Source organism: Poromitra crassiceps (assembly GCF_964638095.1).
Source record: "Poromitra crassiceps genome assembly, chromosome: 23".
NCBI lineage: Eukaryota > Metazoa > Chordata > Actinopteri > Beryciformes > Melamphaidae > Poromitra > Poromitra crassiceps.
In genome coordinates, this window is record NC_139639.1 from 22,994,959 (window position 1) to 23,021,876 (window position 26,918).

General features: G+C 43.4%; 2 protein-coding genes across 2 annotated transcripts in view; both read left to right on the plus strand.

The window, feature by feature from the left end:
* Positions 1 to 19,306, plus strand: LOC310797066 (activin receptor type-2B-like; the record flags this gene model as incomplete). Its single annotated transcript, XM_083659352.1, has 11 exons — positions 1 to 52; positions 2,156 to 2,366; positions 5,563 to 5,666; positions 9,382 to 9,533; positions 12,924 to 13,067; positions 13,288 to 13,431; positions 14,647 to 14,795; positions 15,025 to 15,139; positions 16,354 to 16,498; positions 17,169 to 17,299; positions 19,112 to 19,306. The coding sequence occupies 11 exons, from the start codon at positions 1 to 3 to the stop codon at positions 19,304 to 19,306; spliced, it is 1,542 nt and encodes a 513-aa protein (XP_083515478.1).
* A 5,195-nt stretch (positions 19,307 to 24,501) lies between these two features.
* Positions 24,502 to 26,918, plus strand: part of LOC310796627 (rho GTPase-activating protein 29-like) — a 45,535-nt gene continuing 43,118 nt past the window's right edge. Inside the window, exons 1-2 of the mRNA XM_083658848.1 lie at positions 24,502 to 24,622; positions 25,404 to 25,813. Coding sequence (XP_083514974.1) covers positions 25,510 to 25,813 — 304 coding nt within the window. The 5' untranslated portion in view covers positions 24,502 to 24,622; positions 25,404 to 25,509. The remainder of the gene's footprint in view (positions 24,623 to 25,403; positions 25,814 to 26,918) is intronic.

Consider the following 26,918-nt stretch of genomic DNA (forward strand, 5'->3'; position numbering starts at 1 on the left):
ATGTCTTTTTCATGGCTGACTTGTTCACTTCTTCTGGGAACTTTATGCGCAGGTAAGGTGCTATTGTTGGACTGAAATTGCAACAGTTTTTCCGAGGAAAACAATTTTTGGGGGTAGCCTAATTGTTCGCGTTGAAATTTGGACCCGCGAACGGGTTTGCTGCTCTTGGTGGTGGAACTTTGTTTGCTGTGTTGTTTATTAACACCAATTCTAGCATTTTCACTTGTTTGGAAACGTGATATTCTCGTAGCCTACTATATTATTATCGTCCTTGCCCCAGTTGTCACTAGACTACTCAATAATATAAAGATTATTTCAAAATAGCCCTTAATATTTTTTCCTCACTTTCAAATTATGTCAATGTCGTTACGATCGGCCTATTAGACAAATGGAAAATTGTGCAAAATTGAAACTGTTGCGTTCCCCCATGTCTTTCTTAACACTGGCAGGAATAGATGGCAGCAGCTGCACCAACATCCTGAAACCTTATAGGCTACATCCCAGGTCTGGACTCTTGTTTGCGGTTGCAGACTGAACAAGAGCCTTTACAAACACTGTCGTCTTCAAGGATTTTCAAACATTAATGCCGTTTGATTTGAAGAGACAGCCGCTGCTGCGTGTGAAGTCAGGTCTTTGCCCCAAATGGAGGTTTCTGGTTTACTGTCACACAGACAGCTCTGTGACTTGGTACCACGTGAAATTGAGCATGAGGTTTGTTTTCTTTTGTTTGGCTTTTTTTTTTCCACGTTATACAACTCATGTGGAAATTTCATTGTGCCTTCCTGGAATAATACCCTCCTTTTCCCCCATTTAGTTTAGCGCCATAGTTTACCCCCTTAAATAGGTATTTGGAAACAATATGACCTTTCTCTCCCTCACACAACACGTTTTTACAATTTCCTCGAATTGCAATGCAAATTTAATTGAGGCACGCACAGCTGTCTAATTGTCGTATGCAGAGTTGCACAGAGCTAACGCCTTTATGGTTAATAGATTAGGGCAGGAATATATACTGTAGTAAGCAGCTTCTCCAGAATGCATGTTGTTGTGGTGTAAGCCTCAGTAAGTGACAGAGGGAGGGGGTGGGGAATGATCTAGTAGTAAAAGTCCTCCCGGATCATGTGACCACAGATATCAGAAATGCCATCTCGGCTCAATGGAGCATCGAGCATCATCAGTGTGTCCTTACTAGCCTGCATTCCTACTCCCTTAATAACGAGCATGTAGGCTAGTCATTCTATATGACGACTATAACGAAATCTTTTGTATCCTGCTGGACAACTAAAAATATCTATTTGTGTGTGTGTGTGTGTGTGTGTGTGTGTGTGTGTGTGTGTGTGTGTGTGTGTAATGGGTTTTGGGGGGGTGGGGTGGGGGTAACACTGGGGGATGGGCAACCTCCTATAGGCAGGGATTTAAAGAGACAGGCACTATTTTGTCTGTGAACAAAGATTGGGCATGAATGTCCAGGGGATATTGTGAAGGACATCCACATGTTCATAAATCCAGTACATTATGCTTGTTGCTGGCGTAAGGGTCCAACATGAAATCCACCTAGAGGAATATTAAAAATAGTAAAGACACCCACAATATTATTAGGACATTGACAGCTATTTCGACTAGGTAGTGCTGCGGCTACCAAAACATTCAATAGGCAGAAACTATTTCCCTATGTAAATGACAGTAAAAGCCCTTAAAGAAGACAAACGTCTTATCTGCCTTTCCAGATGTGCCCTACTCAAGAAGGATCCCAGAGTCCTTATCTGTACAAGTAGCATGCCAAAGTGCAGTGTGTTTTAGTGCAGGGTGCATCATTGTTTTTCTCCGGCTAATTAAATCTCGTCATTTTTCTCCATTTAGTTGTTACGCTGCAAATTCATCTCGTAGTGAATGAGATTATGCCGAACTGCCATTCAGTAACAATTTCGTAGCCCAGAGGTACCCCCCCCCCCCTCCTCCTCCTCCTTTTACTACAGAGAGCTCCCCAACTTGGCAGTGTGCCAAACTGATGATAGAAGAAGAAGCCCTGCCGGCTCCGAGGTGTTTTTTCTTTGTCGCACCAAGCGGATCCTGTGCCATATGTCTGTGCGTCCGCAGGCTGAGTTTGCCATGAAGATGTGAACTGATTGAGTCCTCTCTGTCCTGTCCGTCTCAGGGTACAGTCTGGGCGAGGCGGAGACCCGGGAGTGTGTGTACTACAATGATAACTGGCGTACGGAGAGGACCAACCAGAGCGGCTTCGAGCGCTGCGACGGGGTGGAGAAAGACAAGCGGCTCCACTGCTACGCCTCCTGGCTCAACTCCTCAGGGACCATCAAGCTGGTGAAGAAAGGCTGCTGGCTGGACGACTTCAACTGCTATGACAGGTGGGGTCACCGAGCAGGGTCACCGCCACTGTGCGTTAACGTTCATATTTTAGGCTTTTGGCTGGCACTCTCTTACCCAGAGCGACTTGCAGTGAGTGCGACAGAAGAGTATGCTTCACGGGGTTCCCAACGCACGTCTGGAAAAGTCTAAAAAAATAATTTGATCATTTCCAGGACTTGAATAGTTTAGGGAATTTGAAAAAAAATGTCTGGAAAAGTATGGAAAATGTTGTGGTTCAGGTCCGACACACACATAATTATAGCTTTTATGTTGTGGTAGACCCACTTTGAGTCCACAGTTTTTGTTGAATAATGTTAGAGGGATGTTCTTATTACCCAGCCACTGTCAGCACGCATTATATCAACCACCGACCAAAATCAAATCCAGTAAAGAATATACTAGGGTCTAGGGAAAAATATGGAGTTTTAGCATCCTGCCAATCATCTCCTCACATTTTCTGATATTTGTAGCTGTGAAGAACAATCTTCATCTACACATCATTGATATGATATGACCTAGTTCGCAGGGGCAAGATGGCTATGTAAATCATATTGAACACCAGACTAAATCTTCATAACAAATCAAGGTCTGGAAAAAGTATGGAATATTTTAAATTGAAAATGTATAGGAACCCTGGCTTCAGTCCCCACTTTGAGTTCAGTGCCATATATCTTTACGTATCCCACAGGGGGGCGATGTAAAGGCAGTAAAACATGTAAACAACAAACCTCAAAAGCAAGAATAAACATATTGCATAACAAACAGAGAAGAGATGGGATAGATTACCAGATTAACATTTGGTCATTTGCATTTTTGTGCTATTAAAATTCAGTACAGGCAGAGGCCAGCAGTCATATGCATATAGCTGAAATTATAATAATTCCGTTCCCCAGTGTGACAAACCTCATGATTCATAAAGTTTGTATTGTTTCTGCTACATGGCTATTTTTCCTTTGGATGCATCTTACTCTGGGGTACCAGAAAACATCTATACAATGAGGGCAAATTAATTGTGTAGCATGTGTGATTTGTCATTTAATATTGCCTGGGCCTTCCTCAGGACCTGCTCAGAGTCAAACTCTCTGAGGCGTCAACGTATTACAGTGATTTTGGAGCACTAGGTCGAGCACTAGATCTTGTGGGCAGATTTATGACATCACTGAGGATGTCACAGTGGAATTTATGACATCACCGATGATGTCAGATTTATGATATCACTGATGATGTCACAGTGAGATTTATGACATCACTGATGATGTCACAGTGGGATTTGTGACATCACGGATTATGTCACAGTGGGATTTATGACATCACAGTGGGACAGAGAAACAGACGGACAGAGCCCCAGCTCCCATTTATATACTGATGATGATGACTGATGTGCTGACAATGCCAGAGAGCCTATTTCTATTGATACCATTAATAACGTAGTATGTATAAGCCGCACCTGCAAAGTTGACTATTTTTTTCTTATATAAGCCGCACCGGACTATAAGCCGCGGGTGTTTTAATGGTATATTTTTTTTTGTTTGTTTTTTTTGTTTTAATGTTTAATTACCATATGTAAGGTGTTGGCTGTTTGAGGAAGCTCCCATTTATTAACATTTCAACAAAACAACATAACACAACACCACCTGTGTTGTTATTTACAGTGCACACAGTGTCATACAGTGTCATACAGTGTCATACAGTGTCATACAGTGTCATACAGTGTGGTGAAAAGAGGGCAAGAGAGGAAATTAAAACAGAAGTGGATTTATAGTTAGAAAGAGTGCTAAAAAAGAGAGTTTTTTTTTTTTTTTTTTTTTGAAAAAATCCATAGATAAGCCGCACCGTTATATAAGCCGCAGGGGCCAAAAAAGGCCAAAAAACGGGAAAAAAGGTGCGGCTTATAGTCCGGAATTTACGTTAGTATACTCCACTGGTTCCCAACCTTTCTTGTCTTGTGTACCCCTTAAGCAGAAAACATACTTGTGAGATAGCCTCGATTGGAGCCTTGCCGGCGGCAGCTAGACCCATATATACTCGAACAGCCGCTTGATGAGTGGTCGCAGGGGAGTCCCCAGCAAATTAGTAAATTGTGTGATTTCACTATGATAATGACTAGAAGTTAGCCCCAAGGAGAGAATGTAGTGCACATACTTGGTAATAGCTTTTTTACTCTCTCCTGTTATCACCCCATCTACATTATTTTGTACTTGCGCTGCTCACGTCAGCTGTGTCAAGTCACATTTTCGAGGAGCAGCTGTGCCAGTAGGCTCGCCAGCCGTGGCGCAGCGCTCTGCGCATTCGGCGAGGGCTTTGATGCACAAGCATGTAAAGGCTTTGAGATGTTTCGCCATGCTAATAGTACCTGACTCGTGCATGTCGATGATTCTCCTAAATTTGTTCTATTAGACTCATATTAAACTTTTAGTATCTAACACAACTGATTATTAAATGAAAATCAATTGAATGACTCCCCTTACAATAAAAAGACATCTACACTTGATGTCCTGTAGATGGGCTGGCTTCATTGAATTATTGACTTTAAATTGTAATGCCCAATCTTTCCATGTCCCCCCCTGCAAAGCTGCTCACGCACCCCTAGGGATACATGTACCCCTGGTTGGGAATCACTGGATACTCTGTCTCTCTCCAAAGGAGTTTAGCTTCCTCATACAGTGCAGTGTTCTCTGGCTTTTACATTTGCAACATCACTTAGAATGAATAGTAAGGAGTGCAGAAGGGTTGAATTGATGTGACAAATGTTGCTTTGTCCCTAGAAGGTTTATATAGAACAGAAGTGCCAGGTGTAGAAGGAGAAGAGACAGAAAAGATACCTGCTTCGTGGTTCATGGGTCGAGTTGAATTCTACATGGAAAGCTAAATGAACCAAATGCTTAAAGTGCTTTACATTCAGTTATGCTATTAAATAGGTCCTGTTGTTTATTATGATCAATGTTGTTTACATCTCTGGCTGGTCCTGCTCCTTGGTTTCCCACAATGCTAATAAGCCAATGTAGTCAATAGTTTATTCTCATGTGAAGTATTTGGTGAAGAAAAGGGACTTGGATTAAAAAAATAAGTAAAATGATTCCTTTTACTGGGTGAACCCAAGGATGATGTTTCCTAAAAGATTCAGAGTTTCTTGTAAGGTGCGTGTGTGTTTGTTATCATGAAGCAATAATGAAGCCGCGTCTTCCATTGTCACAGGCAAGAGTGTGTGTCCATGGAGGAAAACCCTCAGGTCTTCTTCTGCTGCTGCGAGGGCAACTACTGCAACGAGAGGTTCACCCACCTTCCTGACATGATTGGCAGTGGCAACCGAGGTGAGCGGCAAACGCATCCGTCATACATACAACACACTGCATCCGTCATACAACACACTGCATCCGTCGTACAACACACTGCATCCGTCGTACAACACACTGCATCCGTCGTACAACACACTGCATCCGTCATACAACACACTGCATCCGTCATACAACACACTGCATCCGTCATACAACACACTGCATCCGTCATACAACACACTGCATCCGTCATACAACACACTGCATCCGTCATACAACACACTGCATCCGTCATACAACACACTGCATCCGTCATACAACACACTGCATCCGTCATACAACACACTGCATCCGTCATACAACACACTGCATCCGTCATACAACACACTGCATCCGTCATACAACACACTGCATCCGTCATACAACACACTGCATCCGTCATACAACACACTGCATCCGTCATACAACACACTGCATCCGTCATACAACACACTGCATCCATCATACAACACACTGCGTCATACAACACACTGCATCCGTCATACAACACACTGCATCCGTCATACAACACACTGCATCCGTCATACAACACACTGCAGCCGTCATACAACACACTGCATCCGTCATACAACACACTGCATCCGTCATACAACACACTGCAGCCGTCATACAACACACTGCATCCGTCATACAACACACTGCATCCGTCATACAACACACTGCATCTGTCATACAACACACTGCATCTGTCATACAACACACTGCAGCCGTCATACAACACACTGCATCCGTCATACATACAACACACTGCATCTGTCATACAACACACTGCATCCGTCGTACAACACACTGCATCCGTCATACAACACACTGCATCTGTCATACAACACACTGCATCCGTCATACAACACACTGCATCCGTCATACATACAACACACTGCATCCGTCATACAACACACTGCATCCGTCATACAACACACTGCATCCGTCATACAACACACTGCAGCCGTCATACATACAACACACTGCAGCCGTCATACATACAACACACTGCATCCGTCATACAACACACTGCATCCGTCATACAACACACTGCATCCGTCATACAACACACTGCATCCGTCATACAACACACTGCATCCGTCATACAACACACTGCATCCGTCATACAACACACTGCATCCGTCATACAACACACTGCATCCGTCATACAACACACTGCATCCGTCATACAACACACTGCATCCGTCATACAACACACGGCATCCGTCGTACAACACACTGCATCCGTCGTACAACACACTGCATCCGTCATACAACACACTGCATCCGTCATACAACACACTGCATCCGTCATACAACACACTGCATCCGTCATACAACACACTGCATCCGTCATACATACAACACACTGCATCCGTCATACAACACACTGCATCCGTCATACATACAACACACTGCATCCGTCATACAACACACTGCATCCGTCATACAACACACTGCATCCGTCATACAACACACTGCATCATACAACACACTGCATCCGTCATACAACACACTGCATCATACAACACACTGCATCCGTCATACAACACACTGCAGCCGTCATACAACACACTGCATCCGTCATACAACACACTGCATCCGTCATACAACACACTGCATCCGTCATACAACACACTGCATCCGTCATACAACACACTGCATCCGTCATACAACACACTGCGAAGATAGGTCTCTCTCTGCACTTCCCCTCCAATTAGCAGGACTGGAGCTGGGCTTTGCTCTGCGGTAGAAGCCATTGCGTTCATCGCATTATGATCAACGCCATCGCGTTCATCGCATTATGATCAACGCCATCGCGTTCATCACTTTATGATCAACGCCATGATCCCTTTTTCACACACGTTGCAGTCACTCCTGTAAGTGTTGCAAAACATTACCGTTTATATTTGTGTGGATGAGCGCCACTGTTCTGAAAAGTAATCGAATTGGCCATCGCTTTACAACAGTTTTGTCATTTATACAGCAGTAAGGTGAAAAAATAACCCAGCGTTTTAAATGAGGATATATGATCGTTGTTTGCCGTCTATAATTGCTGGTAGATTATGATTGAAGCTTGTTTGTGTGACGCGAATTAAGCTTTTAATGTGTTATGATGGCAAGAAGTCAAATGAGACTGATGGTGAAAAACAAGGCGTTCATCAACAAGCGGGGAGAATAGGACATGTGTCTTGAGCTGTCAACGACAATGTTCAAATGTGCTTTTACATTTAACAAGATGTGACACTATCTGCAAGATGTGTGCTTTAAATGCCCCGTTTGCTGAATGTAAATGCAAGTAATTTATCTGTAAACAAATCTGAACCGCTCCCTTTTTGACAGAAAAAAAGTATCTGGCGTTATGTACCTGTTATGTTAGCGCGTTGATGTAGAAATGAAGGCTGCCTTTTGTTGTTTGCCGCCACAGTGCATAATATATATTTAATTTATTTTTTAACCTTTATTTATTCAGCGGAGTTTCGCTGAGAGCAATGCTCTCTTTTTCAGGAGCACCCTGTTCACATTCGCACACACATTCTTCATACTGTACCTGGAAGGTGACCAGTACAACCACAGTCTGATCTGCTGGCCACTGAGCAGCTCCACGGGAGCGGTTGGGTTTAAGGGCCTTGCTCAAGGGCAGCTCACTGGTGGTAATGAGGGAGGGGCACTTTTCACTTTCCCTCCCCAGATTTATCCTGCCGGTGGATTGAATAGACGACCTTCTGGTCACAAGCTCGCTTCTCTAACCTTTAGGCCACCGCTACCCACAGCTTGAAGCTGATTTCTGTTACGGCCATGTTTTTTGCAAACTTTCTACTGTGTCCTGTTCTACCACACGGGTGGCATATTAAGTTAATATCACGTAGTCTCCTCTAATCAGAAGATCACGTAGTCTCCTCTCATCAGAAGATTGCGTAGTCTCCTCTCATCAGAAGACATCTATTAGTTCAGAAGATGTTACTTAAATTATGGCTTAGTCCAAGATGATGGCACAGCTATGAATATGGGCTCCTGCTGCTCAATTCAGGTTTGAACTATTCGATTATTTAATTGAGATGAAAAGCGTACAACTCCAAATTGAATCAAGGCTATATATTACATTACACATATTATTATGCAAATTATAACAATGACAAATTAGATGATTGACTCACTGATTTACACTTTTTCTGGAATTAGATTTGCATTCATGTTTTTTGGATCTTATTAGTATTGTAATATTATCACTGAAGTAGAGACTGAGGTAACTCCTATTTAGTAGTAGTATCAAAAGACTTTATTCGGGCTATATTTATTATTTAACACTTAATTTGGATAGTCCAGTGTTGATAGTCATCTAACCAGCAGCAGGTGACGGTGACAAAAAATAGATGTTCAGCAAAGTGTCACTTCTATACAGACTATGTAACTCTAACTCTGACCTTAGCTTAGGCTAACCCTGATCTTATTTCTAAACCTGCATGCAGCCATAAGACACTGAATATCTATAGAGAATCATCTGAAACTCCATCGACTTTTTAGTGACACATTGGAGTCGCTTGAAAGGAAGTGTGAGTATCAGTGTTGGCCGTCGAAGACATGTTCCTTCCCTGGCCTCCCTGCGTACTCCATGTGTGAGAGACATTTGTGATGTTGCCAATAACCTAAATGTCATTAAGTTGAGACTCTTAACTATTCTGTTCTTCCTCGCCAGTGAAAATACGACCTCCGCAAAGAGTGCCATCCCTGCTCAACGTGCTGGTGTACTCCCTGCTCCCGCTCTGTGTGCTGTCGCTGGCCCTGGTGCTCGCCCTGTGGATGTACCGCCACCGCAAACCCCCCTACGGCCACGTAGACCTGAGCGAGGTGAGAAGGATCTTACAGTCTGTCATTGTAGACCTGAGTGAGGTGAGAAGGATCTTACAGTCTGACTGTCATTGTAGACCTGAGTGAGGTGAGAAGGGTCTTACAGTCTGTCTGTCATTGTAGACCTGAGCGAGGTGAGAAGGATCTTACAGTCTGACTGTCATTGTAGACCTGAGCGAGGTGAGAAGGATCTTACAGTCTGACTGTCATTGTAGACCTGAGTGATGTGAGAAGGGTCTTACAGTCTGACTGTCATTGTAGACCTGAGTGATGTGAGAAGGGTCTTACAGTCTGTCATTGTAGACCTGAGTGATGTGAGAAGGATCTTACAGTCTGTCATTGTAGACCTGAGTGATGTGAGAAGGATCTTACAGTCTGACTGTCATTGTAGACCTGAGTGATGTGAGAAGGATCTTACAGTCTGACTGTCATTGTAGACCTGAGTGAGGTGAGAAGGATCTTACAGTCTGACTGTCATTGTAGACCTGAGTGAGGTGAGAAGGATCTTACAGTCTGACTGTCATTGTAGACCTGAGTGAGGTGAGAAGGGTCTTACAGTCTGTCATTGTAGACCTGAGCGATGTGAGAAGGATCTTACAGTCTGACTGTCATTGTAGACCTGAGTGAGGTGAGAAGGGTCTTACAGTCTGACTGTCATTGTAGACCTGAGTGATGTGAGAAGGATCTTACAGTCTGACTGTCATTGTAGACCTGAGTGAGGTGAGAAGGATCTTACAGTCTGACTGTCATTGTAGACCTGAGTGAGGTGAGAAGGGTCTTACAGTCTGACTGTCATTGTAGACCTGAGTGATGTGAGAAGGATCTTACAGTCTGACTGTCATTGTAGACCTGAGTGAGGTGAGAAGGATCTTACAGTCTGACTGTCATTGTAGACCTGAGTGAGGTGAGAAGGATCTTACAGTCTGACTGTCATTGTAGACCTGAGTGAGGTGAGAAGGATCTTACAGTCTGACTGTCATTGTAGACCTGAGTGATGTGAGAAGGATCTTACAGTCTGACTGTCATTGTAGACCTGAGTGATGTGAGAAGGGTCTTACAGTCTGACTGTCATTGTAGACCTGAGTGAGGTGAGAAGAGTCTTACAGTCTGACTGTCATTGTAGACCTGAGTGAGGTGAGAAGGATCTTACAGTCTGACTGTCATTGTAGACCTGAGTGAGGTGAGAAGGATCTTACAGTCTGACTGTCATTGTAGACCTGAGTGATGTGAGAAGGATCTTACAGTCTGACTGTCATTGTAGACCTGAGTGAGGTGAGAAGGATCTTACAGTCTGACTGTCATTGTAGACCTGAGTGATGTGAGAAGGATCTTACAGTCTGACTGTCATTGTAGACCTGAGTGATGTGAGAAGGGTCTTACAGTCTGACTGTCATTGTAGACCTGAGCGAGGTGAGAAGGGTCTTACAGTCTGACTGTCATTGTAGACCTGAGTGAGGTGAGAAGGATCTTACAGTCTGACTGTCATTGTAGACCTGAGTGATGTGAGAAGGATCTTACAGTCTGACTGTCATTGTAGACCTGAGTGATGTGAGAAGGGTCTTACAGTCTGACTGTCATTGTAGACCTGAGCGAGGTGAGAAGGGTCTTACAGTCTGACTGTCATTGTAGACCTGAGTGATGTGAGAAGGGTCTTACAGTCTGACTGTCATTGTAGACCTGAGTGATGTGAGAAGGATCTTACAGTCTGACTGTCATTGTAGACCTGAGTGAGGTGAGAAGGATCTTACAGTCTGACTGTCATTGTAGACCTGAGTGAGGTGAGAAGGATCTTACAGTCTGACTGTCATTGTAGACCTGAGTGAGGTGAGAAGGATCTTACAGTCTGACTGTCATTGTAGACCTGAGTGATGTGAGAAGGGCCTTACAGTCTGACTGTCATTGTAGACCTGAGTAATGTGAGAAGGGTCTTACAGTCTGACTGTCATTGTAGACCTGAGTGAGGTGAGAAGGATCTTACAGTCTGACTGTCATTGTAGACCTGAGTGATGTGAGAAGGATCTTACAGTCTGACTGTCATTGTAGACCTGAGTGATGTGAGAAGGGTCTTACAGTCTGACTGTCATTGTAGACCTGAGCGAGGTGAGAAGGGTCTTACAGTCTGACTGTCATTGTAGACCTGAGTGAGGTGAGAAGGGTCTTACAGTCTGACTGTCATTGTAGACCTGAGCGAGGTGAGAAGGGTCTTACAGTCTGACTGTCATTGTAGACCTGAGTGATGTGAGAAGGATCTTACAGTCTGACTGTCATTGTAGACCTGAGTGAGGTGAGAAGGGTCTTACAGTCTGACTGTCATTGTAGACCTGAGTGAGGTGAGAAGGGTCTTACAGTCTGACTGTCATTGTAGACCTGAGTGAGGTGAGAAGGATCTTACAGTCTGACACACCGGGAGAACGATAAAGAGCTTAGGGGCAATGAAGGCAGACTGTCGCGTCGCTTCATGTCGCCTGTGTCCGAGCCAAAAAGTTGTACTTGAACACCCCACAAAGACTACAGCTGACAGTCAGCTAGCCTGTACGTCCTCCACCTGCGTGAGATATAGAAACCAGATACATGAAACAAAGCAGCATTTGCCTACCATTTTAACATCGCTTAAACGGTTTGGTAATATAGCTACTTTGGTAATATAGTTACTTTTAGTGGAGAATATGTCTGATAAAAAGTTGCAAATGGCCCTGGCGTTGTCAGCCCCTGCCTGGTCTTTTTGCTTGTGGAAGAAAAAAGGAAGAGGCGCAGGCACTAAATGCGTGATGTCGTACAGCGACAGGCTGAAGGGGCGGGGCTTTCTCCAAGACCACATGGTTGGGAAAATCTTAGAGTGTATTGGAATGATCAGATGAGATGATGTTGAAAAATGTGCAGAATGTTTTGTGCCCTCTCTTCTCACTGCTTTGCCTAACCAGCTGAGCAGCCAATTAATAACATGTCAAAGCTTTCATGAACTGGGTGGAAGCGGAATCCCAATTTTAGTATATCGATCAGCGACAGGAACGAGCAAAACAGATGTTTATTTACATGAAAATCTCGTGGATTGGTGATATTGTAAAGTGCTTCAGATAAAGGCATTTACCAAATCACTTTGAGATATGATATTTGCAAAAGTAGATGAAGCTTCAGTTCAGTTGTTAAATAGCCAACATCAGAACTTCAGAAGCAACCCACAGCAAGAAGACCCAAGGGTCAAAAGAAAGGGAGAAATGCTATGTAAAAAGTAGAGTTCTCATGACTCAATTTACAGCCGCTGTTATCAGTAAAACTAATACTTATGTAAGCAAGCCTATATAAAAATAAATGTGTAAGCTTTAAAACTGTGGGGTTATTGTGGAGATTTTGCAAAAGTATAACTTGGAGATGTAACTGTTTTTCCCTCAGGATCCTGGTCAACCTCCTCCATCCCCCCTGGTGGGTCAGAAGCCACTGCAGCTGCTGGAGATCAAAGCTAGGGGGCGCTTCGGTTGTGTTTGGAAGGCCCAGCTGATGAGTGAATACGTGGCTGTGAAGGTCTTCCCTATTCAGGTGCAGGCAACACACACACACACACACACACACACACACACACAGTCTGTCTCTCTCCAGCCTCATCATTTGCGATCAGTCGTATTCTAATTTATTTAATCTTTGTGTTTGATGCTCTATATATAGCACTTAATGCTAAACCTGTTCAAACAAGTATTTAATGACTAAGTATGACTTTGTGAATAAACATGACTTAAGCCTGTTTCTATGCTGTGTGCAGGACAAGCAGTCGTGGCAGAATGAGCGAGATATCTTCTTGACTCCTGGGATGCGACACGAAAACATCCTGCGCTACATCGCCGCAGAGAAACACGGAGCCAACCTGGAGACGGAGCTCTGGCTCATCATGGAGTTTCATGAGAGGGTGAGAGCACAGTCAACTCATGTTTGTTTCCATATTATATAGGCCTTTATCATAGCTGCCCACTTCCTGTATTCAAAACATATTCACTGTGTGATTTAGCGCTGTACATTATGACAAAAAACATTCAGGTTTGCTCATGGAAGATCGCTGCTGGTCTACTTTATTTACCACCACCAAAGTGAGCGAGGCCTTTATCTTTATAGGCCTTTTATCTTTACCTATTAGAGACAGGATATTATTTATTTTGGCAGTTCTCCATATGCATAACAGCGATAGAATAGTGCTACTCAAAGTTATACAATCTGAAGTTTGTCAGATACTAGTGTTCAAATTGATTTATTTAGGAAAAACCCCTTGAGATGAATCATCTCGTACTACATACTACAGTACTGCTATGGGTACTCCCAATGCTACTAATGGAACGAATAGTGAATGACTGACTGAAGTAATCTTACAAAACCATTTACCACCAAACATGTAGTGGTAGTACTATAGTAGTAAACAAAACATCAGTGCTTCACTTTGGAGTGATTTTTTTTTTAGCAAAGCCACAACAGTGAATTGAAATAAAGGGATCTTGTCACGTGTTGCCTGCTAACAAATGAGAGAAATGCTGTATAGCGGTCCAAGCAGTAGAGTTATGTTTGTGTAATGAATTTCAATGCTTTCACGCCAGTCGCTGTACCCATGGCAAAATAATCAACTTGTCAGCGTCTTCTACTACATCTAGCGCCTCCTTTTGGTAATATGTGCTTGTGATATTTGAGTCATTTTCACGATTGTTTAGGCTATATTGTATGAAATTAGACCCCCTTCAGGTAATTCTGCCATTCCCTCCCCACTCTTTCTGACTTTTAGTGGCAGACAGTAGGCCTTTATTTACACAGACACACAACACTCACAACACAGTTATAGTTAGTGTATCTCATTTGAACTTGGTGAGGAGAGTTTCCCCCTACATGTTAGAGTGGTGCTATGCTGAACAGTCATTTGGGCAACATCAAAAAGAAACTCTACTCCTGTTGCGTTGTGATTAAAGCACCAATGCCCAGGGTTTGCTCCAGTAAAGTCCTTGGACACTGATTAATGAGAGTTCCTCAAAGAACAGCCCCTGTCTTCACGCATCCTGCGCCACTTGTTTTTCATGCAACTCGTAATCCTGTGTGTGTGTGTGTGTGTGTGTGTGTGTGTGTGTGTGTGTGTGTGTGTGAGCAGGGCTCGCTGACAGACCACCTGAAGGGCAACCCTGTGACCTGGGGTGATCTGTGTCACATAGCAGAGACCATGTCCCGCGGCTTGGCCTACCTCCACGAAGATATCCCCAGCTACAAGGGGGAGGGGCCCAAACCCACCATCGCACACAGGTTCGGCCTCTCCGTTTTTGTCCTCGGACCATTAAAAACCTGATTATCATTTTAAAACCGATTTTTTTTAAATGAGCACTGCCCTCTTCTGGCTGTGCTTGATTTTGTCATTTTGTTGATGGCCTCATAAATGTAAGTGGCAAAAATGGGTTTTAGTTGAGCGCCAATGATTAAACTTGTGTGTGATTGAGACGGTGTAATCACTTTGTCCTGACATTTCATTTCCCAGGGACTTCAAGAGTAAGAACGTGATGCTTCGAGATGATCTCAGCGCGGTCATCGGAGACTTTGGCCTGGCTGTGCGGTTTGAGCCGGGAAAGCCTCCAGGAGATACTCACGGCCAGGTATCCTTTCCCCACCCTTTCTGGTTTTAGCTTCTACGTAGGCGGGGCAGGTCACGCTCACCTCAGTCGTGCTTTTGGGCTTGATTCTCTAAATCACGTTTTCATTTCAATATCGATCACTTCAGTTTTTGTTCATTCACAGGCCGTATACTGATTTTCTTGCACACAGGGTCTGAAGTTAACTTTTGGATTCCAAAAGCTTGTAAACTAAACTACCTGCCTAGAATATGTTTTACTGGCCAACATAATTCATATATATTTTCATAGGAATGTATCGGTGTACCCATTTTCAGTGCTATTTTGTGTACAGATTCAAGTCATGTTTTAAAATGAAAGCTTCCTCACTCACTCGCTTGCTCACTATGAATCTAAGGTCGCTTTCACATATAAGCTGTTTAGTCCGCTTTAACCGCGCCAGAGTTTGTTTCCTCGGATAGTACGGTTCGTTTGGGATGGTGTGAAAGCGCAAACGAACTCTGTTGCGGAACGAACTCTGGCGCACTTGAAAACGTGGGTCTCGGTTCGCTTCCAAGTGAATCCTGGGGAGGTTCGTTTGTTGTCTGAAAGCGAAACGGACTAAACACAAGAGCGCCAGTGCATCTCATGCACTCATGCAGTGCATCATGAGTAGAAGACGGGAGAAGGGAGCAAAACAAACACTGCGGCGTGCACAGGTGTACAGTACCTGTGCACCGCATCGTGACATACATCGTCATAAATAGCACATTTCTAAACAGCTGACCGCTTGCCTGTCTCCTTCGGTACGTAGGCTACTCGTTTCATCTGCAGAATGAAATGTTCAACAGCTTGCTGCCTCATCTGCTGCTCATATTGGGCACATTCTTGTCAAATATTTATTTGAAAGTAACACCAAAGTAAAACCAGAAATCCCAATATCGCAGGTGGTGTTGCTCCATGGTTTGTGTGTTACGGATTCACTTGTGTTGTTCAGTCAGCCCTCAGCCTCAGTGTGTTAAGCATGGTCCCTTACGCCGGGGCATCTCTGTAGCCCCACAATGCTTAATTAATGCTATGCTGTGACACATTTGACCTTGATCAGATTGCAGCTGCTCCTGCGATTTTGGATATTGCACTTAGCCATGTTGCGTTTTCAATATCGATTGGATTACTTGTGCAGGCCTCATTAAGCAACAACATTCCTGCACACACACACACACACACTCATATAGAGCGCATTCCTTTGTCCTGCCCAGGTGGGTACGAGGCGTTACATGGCTCCAGAGGTGCTGGAGGGAGCCATCAACTTCCAGCGAGACTCCTTTCTGAGGATAGACATGTACGCTATGGGGCTGGTGCTGTGGGAGCTGGTGTCTCGCTGCACAGAGAGTGAGACCGACGGTGAGTCCAACTCTGTGTTAGGCTGATCTCATGAACATAGACCTGACTGTGAGTCCAAGTCTGTGTTAGGCTGATCTCATAAGAGACCTGACGGTGAGTCCAAGTCTGTGTTAGGTTGTTCTCATGAACATAGACCTGACTGTGAGTCCAAGTCTGTGTTAGGCTCATCTCATAAACATAGAGTGGGTTTGTTTTGTTTCTGTTTTTGAACACCATGTAATCAAGTTTAAAGAGCAGCGGGTTAAAATACACTACCAGTCAGTGGTTTCGGCACACACATTTATTATTTATTTTGACTATTTTTCCACATTTTATAGTGCAATTGTATTTGATATTCTTTGAAGTAGCCATCCTTGCCTCGATGGAAAGGCAAAGGCTTTGGGAAAGAAATTCATACATGGGTGTCAACTTCACTATTAATTTATATTTGTCTAAGAAACCCATCTCGGCATAACCCTTTCGATGAAAATGGCTTTAAGATCATAATGATAATGAAACATACATTCCGTCAGGTGTGTCCAAGGCTTTGACTGGTGGTGTAAGTTTTGTTTTCGACTCTTTTTGTCTTTTCAAACTCCTGCTGCTGCATCTGCATCACTCGTTTGACTCGATCTCTGCCTAATGCACTTTCCATCCTGCGGGTGCTGCTGCTGCTGCTCTTCTTCTTCAGGCACGGTAAACGAGTACATGCTGCCGTTCGAGGAGGAAATAGGCCAGCATCCCTCCCTGGAGGATCTGCAGGATGTGGTGGTGCACAAGAAGATGCGTCCAGCCGTCAAGGACTGCTGGCTCAAACATCCTGTGAGTAATACTGGAGGAATGGCTTCTGTGTTTACAGCGGCAGTGCCCCCGCCAACCTAGTGTGTACAGTTTTTGGTGATCTAGGCCAGAGCCCTCTGATGTAGGTTTGTCTTCTGTCATAAGCTGTGTTTCCATTACAGTTTTTCGCAAAATAATTGCGATATTTCTACAACTTCGACAATGTACAATTGCGACTTGTAGGCGTTTCCATTGAAGTTGAGTTTCGCAATTCCCGTTACCAGCAGCTGCCACAGTGATTACGCACGCGGATCTGCCCCATATCCCGTCCCCTGCATTCTCAAATCCAACCAATGGTCAATGCAAATCACAACATGAAGTTACAACACATATAAACGAGCCTGATTATCAATTCAAAAGAACATGTTGCGGGCTGCGGTGAATGCAGTGAGCGCGACAGGCAGAGGAAAAAAGGTAGCCTACAACTTGTCCCATTTTAGAGATGGAGGAGGGGGGGAAAGGCTGATATGATGCAATAGTCAGAATATCGTGTATTATAATTATAACATTGCACCTGAAACGTGTGTAATGTATTAATCACTTCAGTCAACAGCACCGCACCGGTGTGCTTTTCATCCCGCCGATCATCTCGCCGCTGTGCCAAATGCGCGCACACAGGCATGGATCGATTTCTCCCATTAAACATGATCTATTTTCCGGCTCCGCTTTTGCACAACACGTCTTTCTGCTAGGTAGCGTTGCTTCAAAGTTTTCCACTTGCTGCGAAGGTTTTGCCACGGTTTATCAAACCCTTTCTCCCTAATTTCCTTTCATTTTCCAAAGGAGAAGATGGGTCACATGACGTGCAAATGCGGAAAATCTGTTTCCATTACACTTTTGCGATAAACTGCTATATCGACACGTCTGAAAAACCACCTCATGAGAGCGCAAAAACGTTTTGCGATATTTGGGAGCTTTTTCGAAATTTAGGTGTTTCCATTACCCAATTTCTATTGCGATATTTAGATTTTGCGCATTTCTGACGGTAATGGAAACACAACTAGTGACATACACTTTGTTTTTCTTTTTTGAAAACAAGGAAGACATTTAAAATGGAAAGAGAGAAAAAAGATTGCCATCAAGCAGCCGGTGAACCAAGTCTCAACATCTCTTTTTGTGCTTTTGTTTGCTTTTCGTGATTGTAGCCTTAACTTAAAGGAAGAGAAAGACAAACATACAGCTATGCATATTGTTAAGGTGCTGGCTTGCAGGTCATCAACATCAAAAGAAGGGAGAAGCGGCACACTTGTATCTTTGATGGAAAAGTTTAAATTTAATTGATTTTCCGGCACATAATGCCTTCTTCAGAAAGCCACGTGGCTGTCTCTGTTGTCCACAGAGTGGGACAGTGCTAATGTGTCAGAATTTTGTACTGGCGCCACCGGTATTAAATAGCCTACCAGTGCTGAAATGGCCCTTGGGTATCTACACACTTTAATAAACACAAACCATGGAACATAATCAGAGTTTGGAGTTGTATTAAATGTGCCGATTACTGCCAATCAAGCTGGCAGAAGGCAGGACTCTGCTGCTGGTGAAACTAGTGAAGGTTTCCCACAATGCGTCTTGTGAAAAAGTGCAACTTTAAGTGCAATGTGCATGTCCACGTCCTAATGTGTCCTACAATATTATATATACATTTTTAGTCACACTATAATGTCGACTTTGTGCCACCAGGGGGCGGCATTGACAATTAAATGGGGCTGACCCATGGATGCAACTGTCTGCATCACTGATGTGGGACAACGTGTTTGTTTTTGATGCTGTGCTGTAACATGGCGTTTGTGGCTGCAGGGTCTGGGCCAAATGTGCGAGACTATAGAGGAGTGCTGGGACCACGACGCGGAGGCCCGCCTGTCGGCCGGCTGTGTGGAGGAGCGCATCGGCCAGATCGCCAGGACGACCCACAGCTCTACCTCAGACAGCCCCGTCTCCATAGTGACGTCGCTCACCAACGAGGACCTACCTCCCAAAGAGTCCAGCACCTGAACGCCTGGCTGACACCATTCATCGCCCGGCCCGGCTCCTGACTTTTGTTCTTTTTCAAATCCAAACTCAGCGGATCTCCGTGAATATAAAGAAGAAGAAGAAGAAGAAAAAAGAGAGAAAAAACTAGCAACTTGAATGCAGCTGCTATTTTATCCCAATATTGGTATTATGTTTTTCTGTTTTAATGTTTTCTGTGTTTTAAGTCGGATCTTACTAACACATCCATCTGCTGTAGTTAAGGAGAAGTAGTAATAAGCTATACGATGGGCACACCTGATAACACCCGCGTGTCAAATCTTAAATTCTGTCATTACCTCATGTATTTCTTTTGTGTTTAGTTTTTTTTTTTTTTTTTTATTACCTCATATGTTGCTGGTTTTTTGGTTGTCGTTTTCCCATCTGCTCATGATCGTCTGCGGCCAAATGAACTGAACCGTGCTCCAGACCTCAGACGACGCACGCTGCACACCTCGGAGGAACCGTTTTCAGACTGTTAAGATAAGATATATTCATCTTCCTCAGGGGTTGAAGCTTCTCATTTTAAACTCAAGTGTGTGCCCTTCTTTTAATCTGTGAATGCCTAAAAAAAAAAGTGAAACAGACGGCGGCGGAAAGGCTTAGCGCAGCTTTGTGTTTTGTAAAGGGGCGGGAGCTAAATGGCAGCCGAGCAGTTGTATTGGACGTTTGGACTTTTGAAGATTCGGGACAAACATCCTTGTCCTTTGGGAACTACCTCTCAGGTATCCAGTAGGCCTACTTTGGAACATTTTCTATAAGTTGAGAGCCAAGCTATCCGGCTAGCTATCATGGACAATATTCCTGGATTATTATTTTTTATTGTGGAAATGCAGAGTTAACTCCTTTGCCAGTGCCAGGGGCATTGATGTATGCTGTCTGGAGTTGCAATGTTACACATTCTTGATTTTAACAGTATGTCTGTGTGTGTGAGAATTGAGGACTAAATGATGGGAGTGTGACTGAAGGGAGAGAGAGAGAGTGTGTGTCTGTGTGTGAACGTGAGAATCGTGGTAGTTGGGGTTTATCCTCGCGAGGGCCATATACTTGAGTAAGCAACGTGTCTGTTTTTTTTAAATTTCCTTGGTGGTTTGTTCAATAGACTCAGTTGGACACCAGTCCCAGATACCTCAGTCACTGTACGTCATGCAAGGAGAGAGCTCTAATGGTTGCCTTTGTCTCAAATGCAATGCCATAGTTGTACCATAACATGAATACCATAACATTGAATGTCCGTTATGCTGCTGTGACTATTCCCCAGGATACTCAAGGATTTGTAGATGTACATGTGTTCTTTGTTAATATAACGCTAACGTGATAACTCTCCATGATATGATGTGAGGCTAATATTCTTTTATTATTATTATGATTTTGGTTTTTTCGACTAGGTAAGCCCTCTGCTGCTTACTCCTCCAGACTGACCTCAGATATTCTGACAAGTACCTCAGGCTTTTTCTACATGTATATCTCAAGTTGTTTTATGTCTTTTATTGTGTTTTAGTAGTTGAGATATTTGATTGCCGGTTGGGCCTCTTGTCTGTGGAGTTTATTTTTTTTTATTTTTTAACACAGCCTGACCAGTGGTTGTCAAGGTGTTAATGCTGTACAAACCTAAAAAGAACACAGAGGCAGATTCCTCTTGTAAATAGACCTGTGTACACAGTTGCCGAACACTGATTTTAATTTTTCTCTCTCCCTAATACAATATCAGGGCATTATTGTTTTCATTTCACATGAGCGGAAAGGGACTCACCTTTACCCCCCCCCCCCATATTTAAGTCATTTTGACGTTTAGCCCTGTGATTATATATATATTTTCCTGAATTTTCAAGAACAGTGGTTGTTACTGATTTCTATGATAATAATGGTATCAGTTCCTCTGGGTCAGAAGATGTGTAGGTAGCACTTGCATTAGGAAGCTGAGTGTGGAGTTGGATTGTCCCTATCGGCAAAAAAAACGACAACCCTAATGGTCGAGTGTGGGGGGCTTTACTGTGCAATTGCAACGTGATCTCTGAAAATAGATGAAATGACCACGACCTCTTAACCCCGCCTTCGGCCCTGGTGTCACAGAATTTGTTAAAATTATGTGAAATGTAATTTTGCAGCGGTCCCGGTCGTGGTCCAGGTCGTGGTCCTGGCACGTAATCTTAACACATACCGTGACACCACCACGGAATGCAGTGTTGAGAGGTCATGGTCATTCTGCGTATTTCTGTCCAATCAGGTTGTTCCTGCGACGCCCCCTCCTGTAAGATGCCAGTTTGAACAGTATTACCTCAATATTAACCCGCTGATGTGATGTTCAAACCTGTTCAGTGATAGTTTAGCCAAGTTGGACAAGACACAGGCCCGTCTGCTGTCCTTTGAGCAGGTCTGCAGCGGTCTGTAATGCTTGCTCCTGTGTGGTCTTGGTAAAGGACAAAAGAAAACTACGTCAATACAATAAAGTCTTTGGTGTATGGGAATCGTAGTTTATAACCACGATTGATAATGGAGCCCCATTAGGAATTGCCTAATAATGGCATGCGAGTGGTCTATGGGTCCAGCAATATTTATTATACAGCAATAGTCCTTTGAATATCATATAGCTCTAGTCATAAAACTGTGACTTGGCAGGTTTCCTCTGGATTAATGAAGTACATCTCATCACGCCTGGATCATGTTCAGATGAGAAAAGCTCCAGATAGAAAAGTGCTGTGGATTAAATGTTTGATCTGAGCTGAACGTGACCCAGGTGCCTTCACGTGTTGTGCCAGAAAACAGCGATCACGTAGGAAATTCCGCCGTGATCGGTTTGTTTGCTCCAAAATGCTGTCTTACACCCAGCTCTTCTGAACAGAAAAACCAGTTACCTCATGCAGTACCTCGTTAGTAACACTCACTAACATGGAGAGTCTCATCTAAAAAAAAAAAGAAAAAGAGTACCAATTATCGTGTATATATTTACTTGACAAATGTAAAGGGTTTCTTCCTTTTCATGTTTGAATCCTGTGAAAACAAAATCCTCTTTTTTGATTTGCAGTCAAAATATTGTTCATTTCTCTTGTGGTGTGAGTGAATGTTGGACTGAATCGTGTGATCTTCCCTGTTTATGTGAACTGTGTGTGTGGGGGCGCTTGTGTGTGTGTTGGTTTCACTAAAACAGTATGAATGGTAACTATCTGTGAGCTTAAACATTTAGAAATATAAACTAGATGAGAGTACATCCATCTTTTTGTATATTAAAATAAAGACAAAACACTGATTAACCATGTAAATGGATGATTTGTATTTATTCACTTGAATTAAAATCTGTGTCTTTACCAAAAGGGAAACTTTGGGCAAAGAGAATCAGGGTTCCCACGGGTCCTTGAAATCCTTGAAGTTTGTGAATTGCCACCTCTGTCAAATTTCACTCGCCTCCAGCTATTGGCAAGTCAAAACGCAGTCGGAGGATTTCTGTCATTTGCAATTGCAACTAACAGCACAGTTGAGAAGTGTGCACACATTCAGCCCTCTTTTTTTAATTGTCTGTGAGCTTCTGCTAGTTCTCATTATAGAAACTCTGTGTTGTAACAGTAATTAACCTTGATCCATGTCTCAAACTGCCATTTGAGGATTTTGGGCACCTGGTCTGGTAGAACGAAATTAAATGTGACTTCATGTGACCGGCTGGTTTGCTAAATTAGGCCTTGAAAGTCCTTGAATTTGATGTTGAAGAAGGTCTAGGAACCCTGTAAATAAGTAAACTAGAATGGGACGTGTGTGATTGCGGAGAGTGCAGACTGTTTCTTTTGACAGCCCATAATAAGTGGGTGAGTCCAAGTGGGGTGGGGTGGGGTGGGGGGGGGGCCTTAAGGGGCTTAGCTACAACCATAGATATCTATGGCTACAACTTCCCCAGTCTTGCTCATCCTACATTTGTACACTAGGTGGAAGTGGTACTACTTCGTATGGTGTTGTGATTGAATGACATGATCACAATATCAATTATAATTTCACATCTTCAATTATAATCCACTCGATAATAGTTGACCTTCAAAAGTTGTCCTACTTTGTGAAATTTATGAAACAATTGAGCAACACTGTTTTTTTTTTGTTTTTTTTTATATTTATTTGTTTACTGTGAAAGCACAACTACTACATTTTCCCCCAGTACATTTAGCATGTCGACATAACTGAATGTAGGCTATACTTAAGATTGATCTTAAGTCCCTATCAGCTCTATGTTTAGCTGAACTCTGACCTCTGATGTCCGTTTATTAGAGAAGTGAATATTTCTCTAAAGAAGGCCAATAAAGCTTCACATTATTATTATTATTATTATTATTATTATTATTATTATTATTATTATTATTATTATTATTATTATTATTATCCATAGTATGCTAATCACCTATAACCACCTAGGGGTGAGTAGGCTAATGTTATTACGTAAAAAAAAATGTGAATCTTACGATTAAGTTAAAAAAAATAACGTTACCATTGTCACATTTCAATTTAAACCGTTATGTGTATTATTTTAATTATCCATTTCTCGCTTATGGGCGTGTTCCGTACTTAGAGGGCGTGCTCTGTACTGGCTCCGGCCGGAGCTGAGCACGCCCCTACAAGTACAGAGGCAGAACATGCCCATAGGCGAATCCAGGACACTAGGCGAATCTCTCTAGCGCACCAAATGAGCGCACCTCAAACAAACAAATCACTAGTGAACGAAAGGAGAACGGTGTGGAGCTAAGTTGTACCTATGCCCCCCCCGGGCCTAGAGGTATCTGAAGCAAACTCAGAGAGGTCATTCAATTTGAATAGACATATCTGTAATAAAAGGTTATGCAGGTGTTATTGCTGTCCAGCCTGTTTGGAGTGGATGCGTAGTCAATGAGTATTTTAATGGTCCACGACACATGCTGTAGGTTAACAGTAAAGCTACGGGACGTCACCCGGTAAAAACTAATCAATTTAATAATTCCATTAGCCGTGCGTGTTGGCCGGTACCATGGAGCTGTACGGTCGGTACAATGGTCGGTACGTGTGCGCTAAAGTCGTAATTACAATATTTCCGACCGTACATGAAGGCATCACAGAGCAGCCAATCAAAACGTGCTGGAAGCGTCATGTGACAAATCCCACTCGTAAACGGGGAGAGTTGTGGGCTGCTCTGATACTTCTCTCTGTACAGTGCCTCAAAACCAAAACGGACAACTTTCAGCCTTTGTTGATGTTACTTTTTAACGAAAATGTCTTTGTTGTTTAACCAGCTATGTTAAGCAACATTTTGTTTGGATATCTTTGCCACTATGCCAATAAACTGCCGAGCAGGTGAGTTTTATATAGCGTATTTTTGATAGCGAGGATGAAAATCTCAATTGCCAGCAAGGCATTTTACGACCCGGGTAGCTAACCTAGATATTTATTACCTCAGCACATCATCAGTTTTCATTGAAATTGTCTGGACAAAGAAAACTTAAGTCGTATAGTTTGTGTTGTTGCAGCAGAATTGCAGTTATCCCATGTGCATTTGTCTCTTTTTGGTCTTTTTAAAAATCTGTTTTGAGTTTATTACAGGTAGTCTGTTTTGTTTTTGTGTAGACGCCGTTAAAAAGACCCATAACGTCACGTAAATGTAGGCCTAGGCTATGTCATTGTATTGTTATTTTTTTTAAGGATAGTGTACACACCTATAACAGTAAACGTTCACTAAACTTTACAGCTCTATACTAAATAAATAAATAATATACACCAAGTAAAATCCTATAGTACCCTAATAGGGCATTTTATAGACATATAGGAATTAATTAATGTCACAGAAGATATAAACGGAAAAAATATAGTATTGTATATAAGGTCACTGTAAACCAGGTCACTGTAACCATTGAGTGCCGCAGACCCACAACAGATATTGTAGTGATTGTTGGTTAGGAAAATACAATTGCTGATTAGTACAACTTTGTTTACGTGTATACTAGACATAATAGTAGGCGGCCTTAACCCTTCAGTAGTAGATTGAGCTTGTAGAGAATGTGTGTGAATCTATCTTTGCCTTCATTCATCATCCTTCACCCTCTCCACCTGCCCTTTCCCCCTCCTCCTCCTGTCTCAGTGCCAGCCATCCAGGGAGCAGGGCAGAGTGGTGAGTTCAGGGGCTAGCTGGCCCGGTGCCTCCGGACAGGACGGCCTGGCCGCGGGCAGCAGTGTTGCCCGCCGGGATGTTACGGAAGAGCAGCAGCAGCAGCGGCGCTGGCGGAGGCGGTGCTGGTGGGAATAAGCGCGCCCAGGGTCTGCCACGCCACGTCTCCAACCCCCACACGGGATCTCTGTCGGCCGGATCCACCAAGACCTGGGATATGGGCCGCAGCCCCAGGCACCCCAACCCTCTGAGCAGCATCGGGCTGGGGTCCGGCATGGTGGGCGCCCCGGGAGTGGACCCGGACTACGTTATGCAGCTGGTGAACGATGTGCGCAGGTTCGCCGACGTGCTGCTTAGCCTCAAGGAGGCTTTCCAGTCTAAAGGTGAGTTGAGGAGGAGCTGGAATGCGGAGGTGTTGACACAGAGGTTGCAGAGGTCAGGGGTAGAGTGTAACGACCCAAACGGACACACTGAATGGAAAGATCCACCCTCGGATACTCTTACGCTGTTATGTGTCATCGGTCTGAGATGCTCAGCGCATGCCAGGAGTTATTTTGTGATGAGGTGTTGTTTCCTCACCCTCTGCAATTACGACTTCCATCGACTTCATTTAGTGGTTACCTGCATTTCCCAGAATAACCTTTGACAAACTCCAGAGAACGGGCCTGAACTCGTCGCATTCAGCTGTAGGTTATACGTGTAGGCGCGGAGACAGCGATAGCATAGTAAGAGCGGGAGAGAATAAGTGATATTATATCTATTGAGACTACTGTTGGTGGAGAAATTGCTCTCTCTTCCTCTTCTACTTCGGTGTCAAATAGTGAGTCTAGGAAGAAGCCATTTGTTCTGTGATTCCAAGGAACTGACACACTGAAACCTGATCAGTTTACCATTGATCGAATGCCATTATCTCAATGTGATGTCACGTCATCTACATTTGGACAGTTACCCGCAGGAATGGGAGAAATACACCAAAAGGATCCCAGAAATGAAAGATAGATCACTACTGGCTGTTTTTCAAAGTGTAAACATGTTTTTAGAGTGGATTTGTCCTTTCAAAGAAAAACATGCGGTGCAGTATAACAGGTCACATCAGGTGTGAAATACAAGAAGGGAGAAAATTGGCAACCGAGAAGAGACGCTCACGCTAAACAGTCTCTAAAATGACAGAAGCAACACGTGGTGCTGTTGTAGATTAAGAAGAAATAGTGAAGTACTGTATTTATTTTGATAGGTGTTCATATCAAATCTAAAGAAAACTGAGATACTGACTCTAAGATGGAAAACCTCCAGTGAGAAAAAAGCAGCTGCAGTGTCCAGGGTACTTGACATCCAGTAATGAGGGAAGAATGAAATTTAAACAGCTTTATTGTCATGGCGACGTAGAGCCAATGCATTTCGACCATCAAGTCTTCATCAGGTCCCTCCTTACTGGATGTAGTGCCTTGGACATTGTGCAGACATCAGGAGTATACATTTTCCTCACTG